The 27,473-nt window shown below is 47.3% G+C and overlaps 1 protein-coding gene across 1 annotated transcript in view; it reads left to right on the forward strand.

Moving 5' to 3' along the window:
* Positions 1–2,438: 2,438 nt before the first annotated feature.
* LAMA3 (laminin subunit alpha 3) overlaps positions 2,439–27,473 on the forward strand; it is a gene marked incomplete at its 5' end in the record, with an annotated part of 209,094 nt that continues 184,059 nt past the window's right edge. The window contains 2 exons of the mRNA XM_080919740.1: positions 2,439–2,717; positions 24,655–24,807. Of these exons, the coding sequence (XP_080775866.1) occupies positions 2,439–2,717; positions 24,655–24,807 (432 nt within the window). The remainder of the gene's footprint in view (positions 2,718–24,654; positions 24,808–27,473) is intronic.

Genomic DNA, 27,473 nt, shown 5'->3' on the forward strand with positions numbered 1-27,473 from the left:
TTCACACTTCAGAATTGTTTTCAAAAATGCTTGAGTGGTAAGAGTTCTTTATTCTGCATATGGATGTCTCGAGAGACCATCTCTTTCGAAGTCTCTTTTACCACTCTTTGGATAGAGGTGCTCTGGGAAATGCCCAACTTCAAAAATTCAGTAAGATTCAATTGTTTTGTTCTCCTAGCAGGTCTAAGAAACTGTCTTCCTTATATTTCCTTTCAGAGTTCGTATGGTAGCTTTTACGTTTTATAATTTTGGATACAGTGTGAAGTAGGAGTTCATCTTGGCTCTTGTATGTGCATATCCACTGGGCAAGCATCTATTACTTACAGGGCTCTTTTCTCATGCAACAACCTTGGTATCTCAAGTCTCAAAGGTTTGTTTATAGATTCAATTATGTTATTTATTTTAATGTAAGAATTTTCACTTTTCCTCAAGTTTACATTTAATTCTCTTTATCAGCTGATACTGAAAGACAGACCTTACCGGATAGTGTGTTTGTTATCTGCATCCTGGTTCCCAGGAAGAGCAAAGCTCAAAAACTAGATGTTTATCTACTTTTAAAATTTCTTTGTTATGAAGTTGCCTCTCTTAGCCCTGATGTTATGCTTTTCTGTGTTTGTTTGTGAGAGCTGCATTATTAAAGGCATCAGTCAAATGTCACCCATGGAACTATTTTCTCCAGCATGTGTTTTCCAATCTTTGCTGGTCAAGATGCTGTCCGACATGCACATTTTCAGTCAGTTCTAGGGCCTCTCTTTTAATTAGGTTCATGAATGCCTTTCCCTCCCTCCAGAACAAACAGAAGATTACAGAGGTCACATAACTATCCCAGCGGGTATCTGCTAATCATTATAGATATACAATGTATTTTATAAGTGTATCAGTAAACTAGTTCTCCTTCAGCTATAGGTCACATAACTATCCCAGCGGGTATCTGCTAATCATTATAGATATACAATGTATTTTATAAGTGTATCAGTAAACTGGCTCTCCTTCAGCTCAGTCCATTTGAGGTTTTTTTTTTTTTTTTTTTTTTTTTTTTTTTTTTTTTTTTTTTTTTTTTTTTTTTTGTGTGTGTGTGTGTTGGGGGTTGTTTGTTTTGTTTCTGTTTTTTCAAGACAGGGTTTCACTGTTTAGCCCTGGCTGTCTTGGAGCTCGATCTGCAGACCAGGCTGGCCTCGTCAGAGAACCTCATGCTGTCTTCGAGTGCTGGCATCAAAGGTGAAAGCGCTGTGGCTTTTACCTCAGAGGAGTGAAATCAGAACAAGGTGGTAGCAGAGTTCCTGAGTGGCTGCTTCCTGGTTTAGACAGAGTTTTTCCTGTGCCCTTACAGTGTCGAGAGCCAGCCAGCATGCTGGTCTCTTATTTTTCACTTCTTTATTCAGTTTGGTTTTGAGATGGGTTTTGTCAGCCCAGGCTGATCTACACCCGATCCACCTGCCTCAGCGCTCCATGGTGCTGGCTTGCAGGTGCGCGCCACCATCCCCTGATGTATCTGATTGCTCGCTGGATAGAAATCTGTACCAGTGAAATGACGGAAGTGAACGCGTACTGGAGTTATTCACCAAGAAACGCAAAATATTCCTTCTTTAACTAAAACCTTCACGGTTGACCGTAGGGTTTCAGCCTATGGATTTGTTGGGGGGAGGTTCGGGGATGTTCACACCACAGCACCTCTCAAGTGTGCCAAGTGTTCTCACCTCTGTACGCAGGCAGGGTGGGTTTCTCACGGCTTGTCTCCCCTCCTTCCTATTTCGTCTGGGACACTGGGAGCCCTTGAGCATGCTGGCTTCCCCGCCAATGGCACCTCCTCTAATAGCTTAGAGGACCTACTGTGCACTCAGTGTTGGAGGGTGTCCAAGCCTCAACCTTAAGGGAGTAGTACCTGGACATTTAAAGGATTTCACCCGAGGTACCGTCTCTGCCAACCACAGCGTGCACCACAGGGTTGTGGTTTGGATGTAGACCTTCCACCACTGCTAATTCAGATGCTGTAATTCCAGACTCAGTGTGTAGCTGTAGCGGCCAGATAGAAGAACGAGCCAACAGATCGACTGGCAACTGAAAACGTCTTTGAGTTCTACGGGCGGAGGCAGTTTCCTGCACACCTCTCAGAAGCTGGAGTATTCAGAGAGCACTCTGGTTTGATTTCTGACCTGGCTCTTAGGACAGTCGGAGCAACGCCCCTGGTCTCCTAGATTTGGGGAGCCCGGAAAGTTTGCAGCTGGTAATGTCCATGCCTGAAGTTTCCTGATCCCGGTGTTAGCAGCAGCTGCAGGTTCTGCTAAGCAGCCGCGCCCACGCAGCGGGCTCAGCGCGTGGACTGAGGGGCGCGGCCCGGGGCACCGCCTACTCCCGGGGCTGCCCAGGCGCGCAGAGAGTAGCAGCCTCCTGCTCCGCGGTGCCATCCCAGGCACAGGCAGGAGACCCAGCTCTGCGGGATGGCGGTGGCTCTGGGCTGGGCACAGCGATCTTCTGCGCCGCTGCTCATACTGTTGCTGCTGCTGAGGATGTCGCCCTGCTGGGGCACTGTGGCTCAGGACCCTCCGGCGGCCCCGTTCAGCCTGCACCCTCCCTACTTCAACCTGGCCCAGGCAGCGAAGATCTGGGCCACCGCCACCTGCGGGGAGCGGGACCTGGAGGTCTCTAGGCCCCGGCCTGAGCTTTTCTGCAAATTGGTGGGCGGCCCCACAGCACAGGGCAGCGGCCACACCATCCAGGTACGGTCCACCGCGGATAGTAGGGGACTGGGTTGAGAGTGGTGACTAGCTCCCTACATGGGCCAGTCACTGAGGCCAAAGGATGGGTCTTCCTTTCCCAACTCGACCTAATGACTTCAAGTGACTGGGACTGAGCTGTCCCAAGGCCAGACTGGTTGGGGACCCTGTGACCTGGGCGCAGTGCTTATGGTATGAGCCTATGAGAACACTGCTCCGGCCACTAGGTGGGTAGAGTGGGCAAAAGCGAGGGTGAGTGAAAGTTGTGGTCAGTTTCCAGCTTGTAGAAGAGGCCGTCCGAGGCTTTGTAGCAAAATCTCTATGCCCCAATGGCACCTGGCCATCCCAGGACAGACCCCGGGCTTCAGTGGTGCCAGCTGCCAGACTTTTCATTTTTGCAACCTTATGCCTGGGAGACTTCGGTAGTATTTCCAGTTCTATCCCTGGTACATCTTCCCTGTCAGCAAAAAGATTCACATGATGAGCCAAAACGCAGTTCTGCGGGCCAAGGAGACCTTCAGTGGGCAGAAACAGCTTGGCCGACACCACCCTGCAGAAAAGAGGGTGTGCGCGGTTGCTCTAGCTTGATCAGCACCTGGGGCTGTGCCAGGCCCTTGCACGGGGCCTCAGCTTGGGCCGGGAGGGCCTGGGAAGGCCAACGAGCAACATTCGACCCCAGGATGAATATGAGCACTCGACTTTAGTCCTAAGTCCAAATTCTCTCTACTCCAAGCTATCCTTTCTCCCTGAAGTCCGGCTGAAGAGAGGATGTGTTAAAGGAAGCGGGAGTAATTTTGGAGCTTAGGGTGTCTGGGTTAGTGTATTAGGCAGTCTTGACTGGCGCCACCTTAAATGAAGGTAGTTGAAAGTGCCACGTGGTAGATGGAAAATTATTAATAAATTATATTCACGTGAGCATGCTAACATACCATGCATATTTCATTCCATGGAAAGAAAACTGAAAAGATAAATCCATGGTAAAACAATTTTTATTATAGAATATGAGCGGGCTCCAGGTAGTTTTGCCTTAATTGTTTGTTATTAGAAATGTATACAAGGGCTGGAGAGATGGCTCAGAGGTTAAGAGCACTGACTGCTCTTCCAGAAGTTCTGAGTTCAATTCCCAGAAACCTCATGTCTAAAGACAGTGATGGTGTATTCACATACATAAAATAAACTAATAAAACATAAAAAAGAGCAAACAAACAAAGAAATGTATACACATGCAATACGGGAATTTGTTCTGACACATTTAGTTTAATACTTGTTGCTCAACGATTCCAAGTTGCTTTCTGGTAGTTTCATGCTGTTTATAGTCCAGTGGTAGGTGTTTGTCTGGCACGCAGAGGCCCTAGGCCCTCCTGGTACTGAACACCAACAGAAAACCAAATGAGCGGTCTGGGCCACAAAGGCTGGGATTTACCTGGAGGTTCAGCTCTGGCAGGCTGGGGGCAGGACAACGGAGAGTTTGAGGTCATGGCCATGCCTTGTTGCTTCACTGTCCTCTCTTCTCTCTCCTGCCTTTCTTTTCCTTCCCACTTTCAGCTGCGTTCTTCTCTCCTTTAATCTGGAGGTTAGGCTGTGTGAGCGATGTCCTGGGTCAGTTACCGGTGTTTTTGGAAGCACTGGTTTATGGCACTGTACTACAGGCTAAAGCAAGTGTTTCACTTGAGGAGCCTACAGGGGGGCGTGTGACAGGCTTCCTGCTGTCTGCACTCACTAAGTCACATACGCAGAATTCTCTCAGCGCACTCCCCACCCCCACACCAGGGAAAACTTGGCCGGTCATGGCTCCCGTTCATGCTATAGCCAACATTTCCTCCCAGGGAAAATCACGTGTTTTAATGTTTCAGACAATCTGCCCAAAATGCACTGGCAGTTTTCTTTTGGAAAAAAAAAATTAAAATACATTAGAGAAATTTGTTTCACATTTAGGTAAATGAGAATAAGAGACTTTTTAAAGTTAATGAGTTTCTGGCTTTGCTACAAGAGAGGCACACATTCCCAGAATGCTTCTTCCTCCATGAGGCACACACTTCCTTAGGAAAGTGTGTGTTTTCCCATCCACCATTGACACGAGCTGCCTGCTCTGAGGAAGCAGAGGGTCTGTCTTCATTGGTCTAATATCAGATCCCTGCCAGCGTTCAGTTGCCATCCCAGAGAGAGTCAGCAAGTTTGGAATGTGTGGGGAAATCCATGTAATGCTTTTATAAAGCAATTTTTCTACTGTGTATTAATTATCAAGACAATGGTTCAATTTTCACTCCTGCAAATCACATCCATATGCTGAGCACCTTCCACCCCATCCCCCTCTTTCCTCCTGAACCCCCTTTCTGGATAGTTCACCTTCCACCCTGTCCCCCTCTTTCCCCCCGAACCCCTTTTCTGGATAGTTCACCTGTTACTTTCCTGACTTTTCTTAAATTTAGATTCACAGGTGAGGGGTACTGGGAGATTTTCTTTCTTAGTCTGGTTGATTTTGTTTATTTGGACGGTCTCCAGTTCTACCCATTATCCTTGGGGTATATATGAGCTTTGTATCATCATCATCATCACATTATTATTATTATTATTATTATTATTATTATTATTATTATTATTATTAGGGAATCTCACATCACGCACCCTAATCACACTCACCCCTCAGTCTTCCCATGTCCGTGCCCCCTTGTTACCCTGCCCCCCTTGTGACCTTTCCCCCAAAAGGAAAAAGCAAGTTGACTTTGTGTTGTCCATATACTTCCTAGTGGCCTGCCAGGAAGGATGAGTCTACCGTCATCACACCAGAAACTGTCCACTGAGCAGAGCCATGTGGTAGCTGGTGCACAGCAGAGCCAGCTTTCCTGCCCCACACCATGGCCAAACAGCACTCTCCTGCAGTGGTTCTCGAACTTCCTAATGCTGCGACCCCTAATACAGTTCCTTGTCTTGTGGTGACCTCTATTCATAAAATTATTTTTGTTACTACTTCATGACTAATTGTGCTCCTATTATGACTCATAATGCAAATATCCGTATTTCCTGATGGTCTTAGGTGACCTCTGTGAAAGAGCTGTTCAGTCCCCAAAGGAGTCACAACCCAGAGCAGAGAACTGAATCTTGCTGCGTATATTCAGCACGCTTTCTTCACCCCTCCGTCTGTTGATGGACACCTAGGATATTCCACACTGGCTACTGCAAGCGTGTGAACATCAGCACAGAGAGATGTGCAGGACTTTCTGATGTCAGCTAACCTTGTCCCCTCTGGGGATACACCTGGTATGGTGGCACTATAGAGCAGTTTTATTTATTTCTGATTTAAGGAGCTTCATTCCAGTTGCCATAGTGACAAAGTGGCTTATATTCTTATCAGCACTTAATAAGGACTTTTGTTCTAGGAATGCTCACCAGCCCATCTTATTTTCGTGGTACCCATGGTGACATGATCACTGAGTCTCAGTGAGTTTTGATGTGCATTTTCAGACAAAGGATGTCAAACGCGTTTTGATCTATTTGTTGGCTATTTTTCATTTGGGGGTAAAGTATCTCCTCAGTTTGTTAGTTTAGGTGTTTTGATTATATATCCTGTGTATTAACCCTGTACTGGTTGAATTGCTGGTGAAATTTTCAGTGTACGTCCCTTCACTCTGTTGGTTGTTTTCTGGAAGGTATGGGAACTTTTCAGTTGTACACAATCCCATCCTCTTGTCTGGTCCAGTGGGTCCCGTGTAGACATCACGGCTGTTTCCTGCATCGTATGTGCTTCGCCTTGCTTTCCTGTGGCACTTTCAGCGCCTCCGGTTTCACACAAAGAGCGGGTGGCTGGTACCTGTTAAAAAGTGGACGGGTGTGACTGCAGGCGTTTGTCTGGGGAACCTCTGTTTTATTCCCGTAGTCTGTTTCCGTTTTGGTGACGGCTCAATGAAGTTTTAATTACCATGGCTCTGTAGTATGATTTGAAGTGCGGTAGTGTGATATCTCCAGCATTGCTTTCTTTAGAAATTAGGATTTCTATGGCTGTTCAGGTGTGTGTGTGTGTGTGTGTGTGTGTGTGTGTCTGTGAAAAGGTCATTGGGGTTTTGGCTTCTGATAGCACAGAGAAGATCATTTGCTCTGCTCACTGGCAGATGATTTCAGGTGTGACAAGTGGACACTTGGTAACTAACCATCCCAGGAACTAACTAACACTTCCTAAAGAAACAGCTTGGCAAGTTTTCCAGACTGCCTTCCCTTGCTGTCTTCCTGTCCCTGTGTCCCTCCACCAGACGGTCAGGCCACAGGGTTCTGCTTCCTCACCCTCTGTCCCATAAGCAGCCTGGGTCTCTCAGTGTCCCTCTGTTTACACTTCAGTGTGTCCTTAAGCCACCAGTTTTGGTGAGAAGCTGATTGCTGGCGGTCTAGATTCAGAATGTTGAGAAATAATGGGAGCACGCTGCCTGGCTTTGGCCTGCCATCTCGGCTCCTCACCTTTGAGTCATTTTCAGTGCGTCAGCAATGAGCATTGTCAGGAGACAGAGTCATGCCCGCTTCTCATTCCAGTCCGAGTTGCATCTTTTCTGCCATATGAGGGAAGAGAATTCAGATTCCATTTGGCCAGGTTATGTGTCATGGTCACACACTGGGCTGATAACCTACCTTCTCTCTCCGACACTCAAAACCATGAAAAATAAAAGTGATCATCTGACCTAAGGACTAGGTGAAGGCCCCTATAACAAAACAGTTTTTCACTTTAAAATCACTATCAACTATAGCTTGAATGTGTACTTCCTTGGCGTACTGGATTGCTCGTCTCAGCAGCACTGGACAGAATTGTTCCAGTTATGGGTAGAGCAGGTGTGAAGTGAAAAATTCACCACAGAGATCCTTAACTGAGGTTCTACCCAGATTTGCCCACAGAGAGCCACCGTATGCTCCTCAAGTGGCAGTGTTATTGAGGGGCAGGTTGACCTGTTGTCTGACCGCCCGGTAAAGTGCCTTTGCCGGTTTTGCTGGGTTTGTAAGACAGGCCAGTGCACATGGTATCACTCTCAGAAGGAGCGGCTTCTCAAGTCCACTCAGCAGACTGTGGCTCCAGGTCAGGGCATCACCTCCTAAGGACTCCTCCATTTGGTGATAAGCTATGTTTGGTATTTTCCTCCACAAAGACAAATGAACTGAAGTTACTTTCTGCTCCAACAGTTGAGGGATGCAGGAAAGTAGATTACTTGCTGAGAGGAAAGAAGCATGTTTGGAGAAGGAAGAAAAAGCTGAACTCTAGAGGTTGGATTCCTGGTCAAGTTCACCCAGTATGGGCAGTAATTCATGAACTTGTCCTTCATCTCATGAGAGGTGGCTGCCCACAGGTGGAGAAGGACAGAGAGATAGTTATTAATCTGTTGTTTGCATCAATGATTTTGAACATGACCCTGCTGATGTGTAGCTAGAGATTGGAAGGAGAGGGGTTAACTAAAACAGCTCTGTTTCTTGAACTTTCTAAAAATAAGTTTGTGAAGCCAGCCAAGATTTAGAATTTCACGCCAAAAGGATCTGCAAAAATTAAAGTTACAGAAACGAGCAAAGGTCATTTCTGAAAATAGAACCTGGTTCTGTGGCAGTGGCTTATTTTTGGTAGTGTATCTGTAACAGTGAGGCTGGTATTTTAACGATGATTTATGATTCTGAGTACCGTTTGTGTGAGAATCTTTCTTATCCATTGTGCTGTTCCTGGCCCTAAAGATCCCATTAAGAAGGGTTTGGATTCTCACGGTTGCTCTGAGTTTTTGTTTTGAGAGATTTCTTTGATCCAAGGGTCTGGCCCATGCTTTATTATGAAGTCTGCAGTGCAGCAAGAACTTAGAAACCACTGGGCGTTTGACGGGGACAGAGTTAACCTGACAGGTGTATTGGCTTTGCATGCTCCCTTACCTGTGGAGCCTGGAGATGTTACACACTGGACAACAGCACTGGTAAAGTGGGAATTGGAGGTCTCTTGAAAAATCTCAGTTCAGGGGCTGAGATGGCTCAGCGGTTAGGAACACTTGATGTTTTTCCAGAGGACCTGGGTTCACTCCGGCTATAAGTGGGTAATGCCCCTAGCCACAGTGGGGACCTGCACTCCAGTGTATATACCCACAGGCAGCCATGTGGGTATATGCGTCCTAAGACTATGTGACCTAAGACTTCAGGTTAGCTTGGCGTAAACACTACAGCTGTCAGAGATGAAGTGCGCGTATTCGCCAAACAGATCCTGAATTGGTACAGTGACAGGTCCACTCATCCTTTATCCATCCCTGCATCCCACCGAGGCTCCCACGGAGAGTTTGTGTTTGACTTGGCCGACAGAGACGCATGCGTGCACACATGGGCATGGGTAAGTGTGGCTGTGCTATAAACCACAAGCGAGTTTCAGCTGCATGTATAACTTGGTGCCAATGGCCATAAACAGGAAACTGAGTCACACCAAGGTTCTGTTTATAGAACTATTGTGAAAGAGAATCATTTGTTAACAGGGCCCTTTCCTTTCATTCACATAAAATCCTGGAGTGAGGGCCGGAAAATTTAAGACATTTACTGTGTCCTTCTTGTAACAATTATTAATGATAAAATTACTGTGACAATTCAAATGTCCTATACATTTAAAGGTGACTAATAGCTTTAATTAATTTACTTTATTTTTATGAGGCTTTTGCCTGCATATATGTATGTGTACCACATATATGCCTGGTGACCAGAGGCCCGAGTGAGCGCCAGATTCTCTGGACCTGGGGTTACAGATGGTTGTGAGTCACCACGGGAGCACTAGGAATTGAACCCCAGGGCTCGGGAAGAACAGCAGCTCTCCAGCCCCTCTTTATTTAAAAGGATGCCCCCAGTATTTGCCCATAATTGCAGACCTCAGTCAGGATCACAGAGAACACAGAGGAGAGGCCCGTACACACTGCTCAGCCGTGATTCCATAGAGAAAAACGAGCCAAAACACTTCTGGTGGTGGTCTGGAGGCTGCTTGCTGCTTCTGTGGACTTGGGCTGATTGGCAGAGCGATGTGAGCCAATCCACACTCACTGGGAGTTCTGCTAAGTCAGACTCACATGGTGTTTTGCTGAGCCCGGTGGGAGGGCAGGTGATGCTTAGAGGGAGTAGTAATGGGACTGGGCGGACAGCGCCAGGGCTTGCCTGCCTTGCAATGCTTCTCCATCTCCGTCCTTGCTGATCTTTACTTCCCCGAGAGGCGCAGCTGAACTTCTCAACTTCTCCAAGCATCTCCGCTGGTCTTAATCCCTCCTGGTAACGCCTGGATTCAGCTGAGGCCTGGCTGTCTCTGTTAGGTTGTGCCACTGTTGCGGATTTGTGTCTGCTGTCCTGACACTACTGAACAGGGCAGCTGCTGTATCTGGGAAGCGTTTGTGAGCGGATGGAGCTGCCGCTGCTGACCTGTGACCCAAACCGCTGATTTCCTGACAGTGCAGATGGGACCTGCTCCAAAGAACAATCTCCAAACAGGTCCAATACCTGTATCCGAATAACCTTTCTTTTCCACTACCTCTGGTGGGTGGTGGGCAAAAAGGGAGGTTAAAGCCTTTAAGAACCATAATTAAAAGTAGGCTTTGGAAAACTGAAGCCTACAGTTGGCTCTGTGTGGTGTCTCTACTCCACATATGAAAACTACTTATCTTTTTCCAATGTTTGAAACACAAGTCCTTCCCCACAGTTTTAGGGAAGCATAATTTAAATTCTATAAAATGTATCAATTACAGTCCTTTAGGCTGAGTCATATAAACAACTTAGCTTCAGATTCCAGCTCTGCACGGGTTGCTGTGGGGTTTTGAACAGACACACGTTCTGAAAAAGATGCCTTTAGCAATCACTTGCTGATTAATTCAGTGGGGGGCAGGAGCAGATCCTGGGAGTCCCCCACTTGCTTGTTTCTGGCAACTCCCCACATTTTTTAAGGCTTCATGACTCTGATTTCGCATGTTTCAGGGAGGGTAGCCCTGGAATCAGCTGATTCTTCAAGGTTGCATTGAGTGTGACATTTGGCAACCAAGGGCTGGCGTGTCCCCTTGTGTGTCATTGCTTCCAGGTCCTGTCAGGGACCAGGGCTGCAGTAAAAGTAGCAGCCGCTCTTCTCTATATAAACAACACACACCCGTGCTAGAGATGCAGTCGATGTTCGATTATTGATTTTACATCTCATGACCTTGTTGTGGTTCTTTTCATAGACTCTCGGGAGTTTTGACAAACATATGCATGTTTTTCTCCCCCCTTTCCAATGATGACTCTATTTAACTCACCCACTCATCCACAAACAATTATGAAATGGTGATTCTACATTCTGAGCCTGAAAAGAGACTCCAGACTCAAAGCTATCCTTAGATGGTTAGTCCTTGTGAGGTCCAGTCTTCCGGAAACTGCAGGGAAACAGCTTTGATGGGTGTGATGTCATCTCCTCCTCTCATTTACAAGCCACTCTCATAGGTAAAGAAGGGGACGGCATAGTTCACACGTGAGTTTTATTCCAACTTCTCCTGACCCCAGAAAACCTGTGTGTCACTTCATATAAAACAGTATTCATAATGGTAGCTCATAGTGCATGTGTGTGTATGTATGTATGTGGTACACATATATGTGTGTATGTATGTGGCACACACATGTGTGTGTACATGGTGCACATATGTGTGTATGTATGTGTATGTATGTAGTACACATATATGTGTGGTGCACATATATGTGTATATGTATGTGATGCACATATGTGTGTATGTGTTTGTATGTATGCGGTGCACATATATGTGTGTATATATGGTGCACATATATGTGTGTTTATGTGGTGCACATATATGTGTGTTTATGTGGTGCACATATATGTGTGTTTATGTGGTGCACATATATGTGTGTGAGTGTGTGTGGGTTGTGTGCATGGTGTGTGTGTGTGGTGTGTTTGTAAGTATGTGAATGTGCATGTATATGCATGTGTGTGATGTGTATGTCTGTGTGTGTCAGTGTGTGTGATGTTTGTGTATGTGTGCATGGTGTGTGTGGTGTGTAAAAGTGTGAGTGCAATGTGTGGTATATATATGTAAATGTGTATGGGTGTATATGTGAATGTGTATGTGTGTGTCCGTGTAGTATGTCTGTGTGTGGTGCGTTTATGAGTGTCTGTGTAGCATCTGTGTTTATATGAGTATGTGTCTGTGTGTGTATATTGTGTATGTGTATTATGTGTTTGCATGTGTGTTGTGTGTATATGTATGTATGTGTATGTCTGTGTGTAGTGTGCATATATATGTGGTTGTATGTGTGTATATGTATGTATGTGTGTGTGGTATATATATCGGTATATGTGTGTTTGTAAGTGTGTGTTTCTGTGTGTGTGTGTGTTGTTTGTGGCGTATGCACACTTGTATTACAGGTGCCTGTGGAGGTCAGATGTGACCTCTGTCGTCTTTCTCTGTCCCTCTCTCACTGAGCCTGAGGCTAGTGTGGCAGCCAGCAGGCCCCCTGTGTCCCTCAGCACTGATGCAGCGTGCAGGGCCATGTCCGGCACATCAGTGGGTGCTGGGGACTTCAGTCAGGTCTTCATGCATACGCAGGAAACGTTCTGAGCTGAGGAGATCGCTTCCCAGCTCTAATCTGACCTTTTTAGAAAGAATTTTCAAAGATGTTGAGGTGTTTCATCGAGTGTGGAGACAGTTCCTAGGTAAGACTTCCAGATGGCAAGCTTGTTTGTTATAGTAGTCATATAACAATTTTATGTAAAATTCTTTTGCCTCACATTACTCTGTGTGTGTGTGTGTGTGTGTTTTGTGGGCTTGCATGATGTACATGTATGCATTTTTATGCTGGAGGTAATAGTGCCAATTGTGGGAGTCAGTTATCATCCACCATGTGGGTCCTGGGAATCACACTCAGGATGGCCACATTTGGTGGCTAACACCTCTACTCACTGAGACATCTTGCTGGCCCGTAAACTTCTTTTGCTGTCACAATGTACACTGCTTTATGTACTGGACAGATTTCGTTTGCTGACTCTTTCCCAACGACAAACACTTCTGGAGCCTCTAATACAGCAGTGTAACATTGCGTTGGAACATGGTAATGACTGGTTCAGAGACTGCTTGTATCTAAAATCTGAAGGATGCATTTTCGCATATGATAAAACAACATTTGGAGGATTAATTTTTAAAGCTAAGTTATGTGGCAATAACATATTTTTCCAAACCACGAGTTGTTTCTGGTTGTCATTTAGGTATCTCTGGGTCCATTTGTCCACTGAGGAAAGTGGTTTTTATTTAAAGTTTATTAAATGGTCTGTTTTAAACCAGGGTCTAAATGAAAGGGCCTGCCTGTGGTTATGGTGTGTGTGCAAACTCCTGGCACTACAGAGAATCCACTGGGGCAGGGCTGCATCTGCAGATGGCCTTTGCCTGCTTTGCAAGACAGAGCTTCCGGGGCACGGATTAGAACTAGAGTTCTCTTGCCAACAGAGTGGAAACCGCCCAGGGGAAGCAGCTCACTGAGCCTCACGTGTCCTGGTTTTCAGTCTTGTAAGCATCATCTCTCAGTGAGGTTCACATGGTCAGAAACACTCATGGAATTAATGAATGGATGCTGGTTAGAGAGAGACCTGGGTTTTTAGTGACTGCTCACCAGGCGAAGTGAGGAAGAAGCTGGTCCTGTTACTCCAATGTTAGCACTTTGCTGTGCAAAGTTTATATGACAGCACCAGGTAAAGGGCAGATGGGGAGGCGTAGGCTGATATCAGGGCCTACTTAATATGAGACTGTAATGTAACACTTTAGTGCAGTATTTAATGAAGCTAGGCACTGGGTGAATACACCTCATATCTGTGTGTGGGTGTGTGCCACTGAGAATTTGTGGTAAGCATCTGCATGAAAGCCAGCAACACACACACACACACACACACACACACACACTCCTAATGTAATACTGTAGAACAGAGTTCTCTCCTTCCACCCTTGCATGAGGTCTGGACTGGAACGTCGGCTGCCAGGTTTGCACAGTTAGCACACTGATCTATTGAGCCACCCCACCTCTCCCTGTAAGTGGCTCCATCACCACAGCCATTTCACAACACTTATGAAGGAGCTTTGCTGGACACGTGCATCTTACCAGAAAGAATTCTGAAACACGGAGAGGTTAAGCCACATGTCTAAGACCACACGGTAAGTATGCACTAAAGCCAAGGCTCAAACCCCAGTAACTAAGGGAGGAGAGCCTGGCGTTACCCACTGTGCAGGTACCCGGGCTTTCCTTGGCGCTCAGCTGAGCTTTGCACCATCCAGCAGATTCCACATCACTTCGGAGCTGTTTCTATTCAAATCTCCTTCCAGGGTGGGGCTGTTTCTGCCCCCGACGGTCTTTCTTGCAGCAGCTTGTCTTCGGTGCAGCATTCGAGGGTAGTGCCAGCCTAAAAGTTTCCTGCCAGAACAACACCAAGTTTCAACAAGCTGTGATTTTTTTGGAAGGCAGATGTTTCTTTCGTGAACTTTCCCTGGAGGGCACCAATGACAGACCAAATGCCTGCTCCCCAGTCTAGTTTGATGAGCCAGTGAGTTTACTGAGGCTGCTTATAAAGCACAGAGTCTCACTCTGCCCAGCAACGGTGATGACTTCCTCACGGCTGCAGAGATGGATTCCTCCACCCATTAGCCTCTACCTCTGTGTGCCCTCATACCGCTGATGTCATAAGGCTCCGAGGCCGTATGCAGAAAGGAGCAGCAGGGACCTGAGATGAAGGTCCAATGAGCTCCCTACACCCTCTTCCATGAGGGAACACCACCAGACCTGACCTTCTGGAACCTCACACCTGCTCTTGTGAAGCCTGGGATGTCGCTTGTGTGGCCTTGGTGTGTTGGGCTTCAAAGCAGAGGTTCCTGGTACATCAGTGAAGATGGATGTCTGGGGGCTGGGCTTCTGGAATCAGGAAGCACAGAAGAAGCCTTCCCTACAGGTTTCAGGGGAGCACAGCTCTGTAGACATCTTGAGTACAGCTTCTCACTTCCGGAGGGAGGCCATCCGTTGCTGTTCTAAGCCAGCCTGTGAGTGCTCCCTATACAGCCACCATTGCTGTTCTAAGCCAGCCTGTGAGTGCTCCCTATACAGCCACCATTGCTGTTCTAAGCCAGCCTGTGAGTGCTCCCTATACAGCCACCATTGCTGTTCTAAGCCAGCCTGTGAGTGCTCCCTATACAGCCACCATTGCTGTTCTAAGCCAGCCTGTGAGTGCTCCCTATACAGCCACCATTGCTGTTCTAAGCCAGCCTGTGAGTGCTCCCTATACAGCCACCATTGCTGTTTTAAGCCAGCCTGTGAGTGCTCCCTATACAGCACTGCAGCTTCAAACCAGTAATCCGTGGTACTTTTTGACTGGGAAGCAAGGGCTCTGTTTTTAAGGGAGAGCAGAAGATGGGGACTGGACACTGTATGAGGCCCTGGGGGTAGGTCAAAGGCCACTAGTTATTTTGTTTTTAGATATTTGTAATCAGACTACTATTGATGTGGTTCTTAAACAGAGCAAGGAAGACTCATAGCTAGATGGTAGTTATCATCCGTATTAGGGGGTCTTCCTTATAGATGAGGTACTCACCAGCCTGGCACAGAGGAAGGGTTCAGGCCTATTTGGACTAGTTCACAAAAGCACCTGTGCACCAGCCTGGGTGCTCTGAAGTTGTTTGGCTGAGGCACCTCACACACACACCTCTACCAAGACTTCCTTTGTGCAGGATTAAATCAGTTTGCTGAGGCTGCCAAAAGGAGTCCACAAACCTGAATCTGGAACAACGAAATTTGGTTTTCCATGGCTCTGGAGGCTGCGAGTGTTGTTGGGGTGAGTTCTTCTCAGGCCTCACCCCCAGGCTCTGATGTCTGGGACCCAATTTAGCTGACAAATGTCTGAAGCTAGTCCCCTACTCCTTAGGTTTTCTTGTTTTTGCCAAACTGACTCCTTAGTTTTCTGTTACTACTTTCTTCTGCTTCCTTTGTGGGTTCATGAAAAGTCTTTTGGGGACATCTTTGCCAGTGATGCCCCCTCCTGCCACCCGACCTTTGCTTGGTGCTGTTCCATAGAGAAGCAGAGGAATTACCGGCACCAGAACTCCCTTTTTGTTCTAGCCTCTTGCCTACATGGCCATGGACTAGAAATAGTCACAGTGGTTGCCTTCCTTGCCCCAGTGAGCACATTAACACCTGCAGGTGGACAGGAGCTGCTGATGTCTTTTGAGGTGACCCTGTACTATAAAGATCTGTACTCTCTGGTGGTAATGCTTGTGGATTTGATTCCATATTGAATACATATTTACGGATACCTTCTGAGAATCAGACATGTGAGGTGACTGTAAAGGTCAGGTGAGACATTGCAGAAGAAGGCACTCTGGGGAGATGGTGACCAGTGAGAAAACAGAATGGCCACAGGCCATCGCAGAGCTGAGACAGAGCGCTCTAGGTAAAGGAACAACAGAGCTCTTGCAGCAGGGCTTTCTAGGACTCAGGTGGGATGGATTTTGAACATTATCCTGAGTGAGACTTTCATAAGCTCTCCAAGATTTCCCAACACTTCATCCTGGCTTTGTGGGCATTTGTATTGTTCCTGGTCTTTGAAAGAAGTTAGTGAATGAAGCGCCCGCCCGAGGCACTGAGGGTTTGGAGACAATGGGAATAAACATCAGAAAAGAGTATTTTATAAGATTAAAGTAGGAACTGGAGACCAAGGAAGGAGGAGTCTGACTGTCCCCAAGGATGGTGTCAGGCTCTTAGAGCCAATGGTTGCTGTTCCAGTGAGTAGTCTACTAGGCAGCTCCACAGTTGAGGCTTCCGGCTGAACAATACAAAAGACCCAGGTTTGGGGCAGCCAGTGAACAGGCCCAGGACACCTTCTGTGCATTAAAAAAAAAAAAAAAAAAAGCTATACAGAAAAAGTAGGTTGTAACCGGAAATGACTGTATTTTTGTTTGTTCTTTTTCCTTTCTGATTTGGCCTTAATAAGTAAGAAAAATGTCTTAGTTTGGGCCATGGCAAGCAACTCTTACAAAGAAAACAGTTCACTGGGGCTGGCTTACAGTTCAGAGGTGTAGTTCATTAACATCACAGTGGGGAGCATTACAGCAGGCTGGCAGGCTGGCCCAGTGCTAGAGGAGCTGAGAGTTCTACCTCTGGATCCCCAGGCAGCAGGGAGAGAGAGACTCTGGGCCTGGCTTGATCTTCTGAAACCTCAAAGCCCACCCCCAGTGACACACTTCCCCTAACAAGACTGCACCTCCTAATAGTGCTACTCTATGAGTCTGTGGGGGGCATTTAAACCACCACAGGGAGTTAGCACTTCTAACTGGGGAACTAACTTGAGGTCTTGGGAACCAGGGAGTCTGGGGTGAGTGTGAGAGGCACTTCCTGGCAGAGCAGGCATTGGAGAAGAGAAGAGAGTTGCCCTAGGGAGTCTGAGAGGTAGAACAGGAAGGTTCATACAGTGGTACAGAAAGCAGGTCCAGAGTAGTTAGGCTGAACACTCTAAAAGGTGACCTTAGCGACAGGACATCTGTTATCCCAAACGGAAAATATCACTAAACTACAAATTAACATGTAGCTGAATAGTGCGTGCCACTATTAACTATTATTAACTATGTTAATGAATAATGAATGTTTGCCTGTGTCAGATACCCAAGTCTAGGTTTATGGTTGGGAACAAAGCCTCTGAGGTCCCTGACCTCAGGGCATTTACAATCCAAGAATTATCATAATTCTTAGAAATTTAAATGGTTAGTGACTGGATAGGACACAAATCGGTAAGAGAGGTCAACATTTGTACTCCTTGTTAGGGGAAATCTCCCTGAAAACAGTCTGAAGCTGCATTCAGTGTGTTCCTTGGAGAAAGAATAGGACATGTAAAGGCCCTGGGGCAGCCATTGAAGAAATAGCAAGTGAGTCACTGTTAGAGAGGTGAGGGTGTTTTTGTAAAGGTTTCAACAAGCCATACAGTTGGGATGTGGGCATGTGGAACAGGATGGCTTCTCCATAGCTGCAGGAGGGAACACAGGCATAGAAAGCTCAGCACAGCCGGAGGGAGGTTATGGATTAGGACCAATGCAAGTTAAATTAGTTCGTGCACTGAGAAGAGAAAGAGCACAGGGAAGCAGAGAGGATGTGTGTAGCACCAACTCCAAGGAGACTGAGAGGTAAGACTCCTAAGGATGCTCAGTCAGAAAATCTAATGCCAGGTGGGCGGTGCCTCATCCCAGAAGTCATGTCCCGTAGCCACGGCAGACTGTGAGGTATCAACCCCAGACACCCTGTATCCCGTCGTTTTCTCTTTTCTTCCCTTCTCCAGTGCCCGGCTTGTCAACTCTGCCTGGGTTCTTCACTTGGCTCCTCCTCTTGGACAGACTGCTCCTTTGTGTCTGGACTCCCCAGTGATTGTCTCTGCCTTCCACATTTATCTAGGAACACAAACCATGTCCCCATGAAATGCGAGGTGTCCACCTGGTTTGTAGATGCTTCCTACTGCCTTATTGTTAGCAATGCAGTGGCCCTGTTGCCATGGCCACCAGATGTCTGTGTGTATCAGCTAGATCACCTCTGTGCTTTTCAGACTCATAAGCAGAGCAATAATTGGAGGTGGTTTAGACAATTCCGATTTCTGCTTTCACCAGAGATGAAGACCCGTGCAAGATACTTGAGTCTGCATTTTTTTGGGGGGGGGATTAAAATTACTTTTAGTTTTAAAAACAGCTTTCCAAGCTGGACCAAGTGAGCTGAAGGTTAGAAGGAAGCTGGGTGTGGGCTTAGCATTAGCTCTTGTTCCGAAGCCTGGAAGGGAGTGTCAGAGGCACTCCTCAGTGGGTGGGCAGAGCTGCCTGTTATCAATGGCATGGTCTACACGGGCTCTCAGACAACCACCATGTGCCCACTGAAAAGATTAACACGATTATTCTTGGGAGACAGTAAATTAAGGAATGACACAGGAAGTCAGACAGTGGCCTATTCAGGTGGATTCTGAATCGCAATCAGAAAATAGATTTTATCTGGTGCCACCATAATTTCATTTTTCTTGGAGTGAACTTGAAGGAGGGTTAGGTCCTTCTGGGGGTCAGTCTCCTGCACAGTGCCCCGCAGCTTCAAGGTGAAGCTGTGCATGAGGTTGGCATAGTGTGTAGTGGTCAGATTGTCCATTGTGCTCTTGATGGGGATGCCTTCTGTGTTCTCCAGCTGCTCCGATCGCCAACACTCAGCCGAGTTCCCCGCCCTCCCTAGTCTGCCTTTTCAATAAGCACTCAGTCGGTCCCAGTGGTGGTGTGCTCATACACCTAGCCGGATGCTTCATGTACAGAATCACAGCTAACCCTGATAAACACAGCACAAAATTGGCAAGACTAACACTGAAATAAAAGGGAAACAAGGCTTATAGGGCTAAGTAATTCCGTTAATGTGCCACAGTATTGCAAGGGTCAGGATGTGAACCTCTACCTGCTATGGTCTGGGTGGAAAATCCCTCTAAAGGCATGACTTGCTGCCATCTGATGGAGTCGAGGGAAATGGGAAGGTCATGGCTGTTCCTGGTTCTGCTGACGGAAAGGTCCTTAGGGTTGTGCTCTTAGGGACTGATTGTACTAGGTGCTTTTCTTGTTGCTGTCTCAAAGTATCCAACCAAACAAACAAATGAACAAACCAAGCCTGGAGGGAAGGAGGGAGGGAGGGAGGAAGAGAAGGAGGGAGAGAAGGAGGGAGGGAGGGAAGGAGGGAGGGAGGAAGGGAGGGAAGGAAGGAGGGAGGAAGGGAAGGAGGGAGGAAGGGAAGGAGGGAGGGAGGAAGGGAAGGAGGAAGGGAGGGAAGGAGGGAGGGAGGAAGGGAAGGAGAAAGGGAGGGAGGAAAAGAGGAAGGGAGGGAAGGAGGGACGAAGGAAGGGAAGGAGGAAGGGAGGGAGGAAAAGAGGAAGGGAGGGAAGGAGGGAGGGAGGGAGGAAGGGAAGGAGGGAAGGAGGGAGGGAAGGAGGGAGGGAGGGAGGAAGGGAAGGAGGGAGGGAAGGAGGGAGGGAAGGAGGGAAGGAGGGAAGGAGGGAGGGAGGAAGGGAAGGAGGGAGGGAAGGAGGAAGGGAAGGAGGGAGGGAGGGAGGGAAGGAGGGAAGGTGGGTGGGCTTATTTTTGCTTTAGAGTTTGAGGGTATGACATCATGGTGGGGAAAGCATGGCGGCCAACATGAGGTGGCTTGTCACTGTGTGTCAGTCAGGAAGCAGGAGATGAGTGCTGGCCCTCAGTTTGCTTTCTCCTTTTGGTCTAGTATTAGACCCTGGCTCATGGAACGGTGCTCTCCAGCCAGAGTGCACTGTTGTAGGATCTGAGGAGACAGACACAGTCTCTACCATCTCAGCAGGAGCTGAGGACAGACCAAAGCAGTCTTATTCCCACAGTTCATGGTGATGAACCAGTGAGTTTGCTAGAGTTACAAGGATGGCCGAGGGGCCTCTTACATGACCAAGGACAACTCAAGGGCAGCTCTGTCACTGAGGCCCACTCTAGCACAGGTGACAGTCCATTCAAGCTATACCATCCTAATCCATCAGACACACCCAGAGGCTTGTTGCCTAGAAGACAGAACTTGTCAAGTTGTCAACCACGTTCACTACTGTAAGAATTCATCTTGTTCCCAGCCATTTCTCTTTCCCTGCCATGCCTCTTGGCTTCCTGGTCACCAAGAGGTGAACAGCTTGCTTCCTACCACATGCTCTGGTCCTCCTTGTCTCAGGTCCAAAGAGTTGGGACCAGGTGACCACGGACTGAGACCCCCAAATGGTGAGCCACGACTTTTCCTCCTGTAGATGGTTTTCTCATAGCTACAAGACCGCTCACTGACGTATCTGTTTAACTCCAAAATATAGACCTCTGAAGTGACCTTACCCACCTGGAATTTGGATTACATACACACAGCTTTTGAATTACACTTTTGCATACACCTATTTATTTTTTTCTTAAAGTTTTCTTTAAGTAATGAGAATCAACTGTGAGTGCTTTGTCTTCTCTGTCGCTCAAATCTCCATAGCCTGGAGCCTGGCACAGCTGGGAGGTAATATCCCAGCCCCTGGGCTGTGAATCGTGCGGAGCTGCAGTACCATGTACTCTGTGTGCTGGGAAGCTGCCCCTCACTCCACACTGTGCAAACTTTCAGGAAAGTGACCAAACACGTGCTTTAACAATTGTAACCACTCCTGTATGCTTTGGTGCCTCTCAAAGGGAACAGGATCTCTGCAAAGGGGCCACCCTTAGGCTTGGAATTGTCTCACTGCAAACTATTCTCCACTTATGGCTGGCTCAGGTTTGGGCAATGGAGACACTGGAGCGTCTAGAGTCTTAGAGAATGGAGGGTTGGAGTGGAGCCCTGGCAGTGCGCGTGCGCGGCACGTGATGGGGCTGTTGATGGATGAGTGTGGTTAGATGTTCCTCTTGCCAGGATTTCTGTGCCTGATATGAGGTGAACATGTAAGCTGCTGCCAGGTAGGACTCCTTTCTGGGCATCTGGCTGGGGCAGGCACCTGGAAAACAGCGTAATTGTTCTTGCAACGCCTCCTCACATTCCGTCCAACCCAGACAGACCTCTTTAACGTAGCTGCAGAGTAGCTCCGCCAGGGACGGGTACACAGTCCTGGGCTGTGTGCAGCATCTCCAGAGCTCTGTGCAGGCCCTGGTCCCAGCTTGTCCTGGCTGTGTGGCTTCAGGGAAGGCATTGCAACTCCCTTTGTTTTCATTTTTCCACCTTCAGGGTTCACCTGCTTTGTTGCAACCCCCAGAGTGTGGCAGACACTGAGCCACCGCGTGTGGCTTCCAGTCTCCCACATGTCACGGCATCTTGCTTCTAGCACTTTCTAGGGAAGTGTGGTAGGCAAATGGCTTCTCTGGTCTCCCAGCAACTTCTTTCAAAGGCACATCTGTTAGTCTTCTGGTTTCACTCCAGTTTCTAATGCTTTATACTTTCATGCAGTTTAGGTGAATTGAGCAAAGGACTCTATGTTCAAACAGAACAAAGCTCTGTGGGGGGTGCTGTGGGGTCAGGACCATTAGTGGTTGTATTAGGAATTCAATGCAGAATATGACACCGAGGTCATTTAGTCTAAGACATCGAGGGTGTTGGGAGCAGGCAGAGACTAGATTCCCATCCCTGTGACGAAGACGGAGGCACCGGGTAAACGCTGGCTCAGCTCCTGTGTATCCCGATGCGGAAGCATTATACTGCATGGATGTTTATTCCAACAGCCTTTCTCAAAGGGGACTGATTACATTTTATTTATGTGTGTGGTAGTTTAATAGTACATTAAACATGAATAAACTTGCTCCCAAAACCTGTGTGGCAGCATGCATCCCCCACCCCCATTTCCACCGTCTCCAGTCCTAAGAACACCACCATCCTGAGTTCTTTATTAATTATTGCGTGTTTCGCTTACTTCCTTCTTTCTGTTTTGTTTTCTTTTTTTGAGTCAGGGTCTCAAACTCACAGTGCTTGTGTCCAGCCTCCCGAGCCCGGGGTTACAGGCATCTGTCCCTATTCTCAGCGGCTCATTGGGAAAAGCTTATTAAACCCATATGCATTTTCTAAAGAATGTTGTATTTCAATATGCAGACGTCTTGCTGAACATGTCCGTTTTGTTGTTGTTTCTACGGCTGCCTATGATGTGACCGCACCATTCTTGAGTTGCCTGCTTTCCTGTAGCCGTGCAGTTGGGTCAGTCTCAGGACTTTGCTCCTGTGAACAGTCTGCAATACATATTCTTGCATGTGATGCCATCAAATACACGGGAAAGCTATTCCTTCTGAGTTACGAGCCCAGGGGCTGTATGGCTTGCTATGTTCTAAGTGTGAACTTACCAAAGCAGCTGCTAAAGGTTTATACCAATTCACACTCTTAGTAAGTCACACGTTCAGCAATTCACTCTTAGGGTCTCCTTTAATACTTACTGTCCCCACATTTTAAATCTGGGCAGGCCAAGTTCGTGTGAGATACTATTGCGTGTGGTCTGCTGGAACTGCTGACGGTGATGATTTATTCCCGCGCATTCCTGGCTCGTCTGTGAGAGCCCTGTCCCCGTTTTTGCCCATTTTCCTGTTGGACTGTTTGTACTTCTTTTGATGCTGTGAAAGGATTTGGTATATGTTTTAAAAATTTAGGGTTATTCTATTACCTGTTCAATTACTGATCCTTCTGATGATGACGATGATGATGATGACAATGATGATGGTGATGATGATGGTGATGTTGATGATGATGGTGAAGAAGATGATGGTGATGTTGATAAATACTCCAAAAACGGAGGCTTAAATCAACAGTAGAAATTCTCCCCCCATGAGAAGGAACCTCACTGCTCAAGTCTGGCAGTCTGAGTTTGATTTCTGCCTAGGGTTGTCCTGTGGCCTACAAACACACACACACACACACACACACACACACACACGATCAATTAGAAAACCTTTAAAATCCTTATGAAGTTGCTAATGGAGTCCGTCCTTTGCTGACCTTCTATACCGTATTCGAGTCGGCTGAAGCGACAGGCTGCAGAACAAGCCACGTACCATCTGTAGCCTCATATCCCCAGGTGAGCTCCAGAAATCTATTAATATTAAAAGATAAACGTAAACAAACAGCTGACTGCATAGAACAGTACAGTCATGCACAGCAAAAGCCCATTTCGTACACAGGACATTTGGCTACATACCAGAACCCAGCTGACCTTGGAGCATTTGCGAACCTTTGAAAATGGCAGAGGAACCAGCCAATGGCTACTGCAAGCTTCTGAAGAGGCAGCGAGCACGACTGGACCCCTTTCCCCCTTCATGCTACTTACACTCCGGCCAACTTTGCAAGTCTGTGAGGCCCATGCCACACACCCTTGACCAAGCTAACATATTAGCCAAACACACGGAAGACCACGGTTCAGCTTTTTGCCTGGCGAATGGCTGCACAATTCTGCATTGAGAAGAATAAAGGAAACCAAACCTGAATCAACACAATCTGTTTGCCAAAGAGCAGCAGACTCAGGGTTGCCTGCTGTGACTGTGATGCCCCGGGGCGGGGGGGGGGGGGGGGGGGGAGGAGGGACACGACAGGGGGAGGGAAACGACGTGGGGGGGGGGGAACGACGCATTTACAGCTTCTCATTGCTGCTCCCACCGTCTCGTCCCGTTGGCAGCGTTGACTTATCCTTCAGTTCTTAGGCCAGTGTAGGTCAGCTGCCCCATCTTTGCTCGGTTGGTTGTTCTACTTGGAACACTTTCTTGTTTGAGGCTAAAGACTGTTTACAAGAAACCTTTTCTCCACGCTCACAGGCTGCCCAAGTGTCTTCCTCCATAGACTGTGTGCTCGGCCTTAGGCTGCGGCAGCGTTCTGTATTCTGCGGAGACACCTGCTGTGTGTGTGTGTCTGCTGCTGTGTGTGTGTCTGCTGTGTGTGTGTGTCTGCTGCTGCTGTGTGTGTCTGCTGCTGTGTGTGTGTCTGCTGTGTGTGTGTGTCTGCTGTGTGTGTGTGTCTACTGCTGTGTGTGTGTCTACTGCTGTGTGTGTGTGTCTGCTGTGTGTGTGTGTCTGCTGTGTGTGTGTGTCTACTGCTGTGTGTGTGTCTACTGCTGTGTGTGTGTGTCTACTGCTGTTTGTTTGTGTGTCTACTGCTGTTTGTGTGTCTACTGGGATCATGTAGAGAATGTGCCTCCCACTGAACCGCTAAGAGGTCAGCGGTTTTGTGAAGGAGAAATTATTCTTGCATCCCCAGTTTGGAATGTTCTTTGTAACGACTTGTGTAGGTCGAGGGAAACAGAGTCATAAAGAAAACAGTAACCCGAAGGCAGACCTGGCTTCAGACTAATCCAAGAGCGGCTTCTGTCGGAGAACATTGCCAGGCAGCAAGTCAGCCGCCATCCCTCGCACAGAGAAGTCTGTTTGGGCTGTTTCTTCTGCTAAACTGATGCGAAAACATTTAGAAGGCCTTTTCTCCTCCCCAGGGCCAGTTTTGTGACTACTGTGATTCTGCGGATCCCAGGAAGGCACATCCAGCCATCCACGCGGTGGATGGATCCGAACGCTGGTGGCAAAGCCCGCCTCTCTCCTCCGGCACCCAGTACAACAAAGTCAACCTCACCTTGGATCTGGGTCAGGTGAGTGTTGCTTTTGTTTGGAACAAGGGCATTGGTTTGGATCTTGGTTTCTGTGATTTCTGAAAGTCAAAAATAGCTTTTAGTTTTAATCCATTCATTAGTTTCAACCCATGGCATGGATATCTGCTCCCTGGAAAGCCTAGGCCAGCATAGTCACAGCGCAGATCCTCAACCTTGTCTCGGCTCGGTTGGTAAAGTGCTTGCTGCACAAATATGAGGACCTGAGTTTAGTCCCCTAGAATTCACATGAAAAGCCAGGCATGGTAGCAGGCTGCAATCCCAGTGCTGTGGGGTGGAGACAGAGAACCCTGACTTTGCTGGCCAGCCTGCCTGGTCAGCCAGTTCCAGGTCCAGTGAGAGACATGGTCTCAAAATATAAGATGGAGAGTGGTTAGGGAGCAGACCCAGCACTGACCTCTGGTCTCCACACACAAGAGCGCATATGTGTGCACATACCCTTACATATATATCTACATGCATAGATATACATGTATGAGTTCATGTATGTCTATGCATGAACACACACAAATATATAGTTGTAAATAGTTGTACTATAGAAATATTCCTTATTATTAATTATGGATAATGCAAATATAAAATATATTGTGTTCACTATCTTAAGTGTGTTCCATGGCATTTGATAGATTGGCATTGTTGTGCAAACACATCACTACTTTTCAGAGTTTCCATTTCCTTATCATGAGGGTTGAAACTCCACACCCAGTCATCTCTAGTCCCTTGTGTCCCTCACTCTGGGCAACCATTGTGCTATTTTCTGGGCACCATTGTCTCTAGGAATGTCATGTAAGTGAATCATATAATATTTGCCTTTTTATGGCTAACACGTCCATTAACCTAAGCTTCAAGAGTCAGACACTTTGTCCTATATGTCAATATTTCCCCCTCGTGCAGGCCAAGTGAGTAGAATTCCGGGTATTTTTATCCCCATTGTGCATTCCCATCGATGGACACTTGGTTTAGTTCCAGCTTTGAGCTATTTTGAATAGTGCTGTCAAACATATGGGTGTGGTGATTATATTTTTATTGCACTCATTTTCCTGGAAATCCTGATCCATGAAATATTGAATACTATAATTTGAGGTCTTATTTGGCCAGATGGTCACAGGGAAACAAGTTTGAAGTCTATTCTTCTGTGTAAGCCTTGAAGATCCCAAGATGGCTGCCTTTGGTAATATACATATGGTCAGCGCCCTTGCCCTTGAGAACAGGCAACATTGTGACTTATAGATGGGACTCCATTGGATGACAAACAGGGATTTTTATGAATGCATTTATGGCCCCATATGGTAGATTCAAAGGGGGAGGTTTTCTCTGCTGAGAGGGGTTTCCAGTGGGAAACTCTGAGGGAAGACATTTGACTATGAGAGACTCTCCTACTATCAGGTTGTGAACTTGCTCTGGAGACAGCCATGGGGCTAAGATTTGAAAGTGAGCTCTGGAAGCTCTCTCCTGCCAACAGCCCACAAAGCAGATCCGGCTGACAGCTTGATTGCACTTTCGATCTTGAACAGAGAGCTAGGCTCTGCCATGCTGGCTCCTAACTGGAAGTGTGGTAATGAACGTGTTATTTCAAGACATTAAACTTAAGGTCCGTTGTTAAGCCCAAGAGGAAGGTGAATACAGCTTTTCCCACAGACGGAGTTTCTCTGTGCAATAGTTCTGGCTGTCCTGGAATTTGCTTTGTAGACCAGGCTGGCCTTGAGCTCACAGAGATCCTCCTGCCTCTGCCTCTGGAGCACCACCATGCCGGGCTTATTCCACCCTTTAAACGAGGGAGCTCACACTGTTTCTTTAACACATATTAAAGGAGTAAATCACAGGTACTAAGTAATACACAGTAAACTCAGGAGTGTGCTTGGAGCTGAAATGAGTGAGGCCTGGAAAAGCAGAGCAGGTGAAGGGCTTCATGAGAATCAGGAACGACCGGATTGTAGTTGGCAACTTTCCTTTGGTTTAGAACAGAGTTTACTGAGAATGCACAGCAGAAGCAAGTCTTGAAGCAAATGAAGGACTTTGTTATGTGTGTAGATGTCTGTCCCCTAGACAAAAGGAGCAGCTTCACACGGCCCGCTAAGGCAGAGCTTGTGTGAGAACATGGAGCTGCAGAGGGGGAGAATGAACCAGGAGCTGGCGGCAGTGGGGCCAGAGGTCAGAGGTCAGGGAAGAGCAAGCATGCCCACGCCTTAGCAGTGGCTTTAGCTTAAAAGCAAGACCAGCATCAGATTTGTACCTTAAAGTCAGTTTGGAGTGCTCTGTGGAGTTTGTAAAAGGAGCTGGATGGGAGACAGTCACCATGAGCCATGAGAAAAATGCTGTTAGTGACCATGGACGTGAGTGATTGGACAGCAGCTGCTTAGAGCACAGAGCTGTGAGCGCCTCATGGTTGCAAGTGGAATCAGCTAGAGGATTGAGGGATGATGCTCTAGAATTATGAGCACCACTGTTGACTCCCATGTCCACCGGCAGACTGTGCACCTAGAGCTGCTGTCTGGGCAAGGAGTAGATGTTGAATATGGATTCTTTTAGATTCTCCCCTGCAGCTGCTTGAATCTGTTGGTTTGTGCTTTTCTTCGGCTCTGGATATTTCAAGCCATTGTTTCATTGAGTAATTCTCAGCACATCTCCTTCTGGGATTCTGATAACTA

Source organism: Micromys minutus (genome assembly GCF_963924665.1).
Source record: "Micromys minutus genome assembly, chromosome: 8".
Taxonomy (NCBI): domain Eukaryota; kingdom Metazoa; phylum Chordata; class Mammalia; order Rodentia; family Muridae; genus Micromys; species Micromys minutus.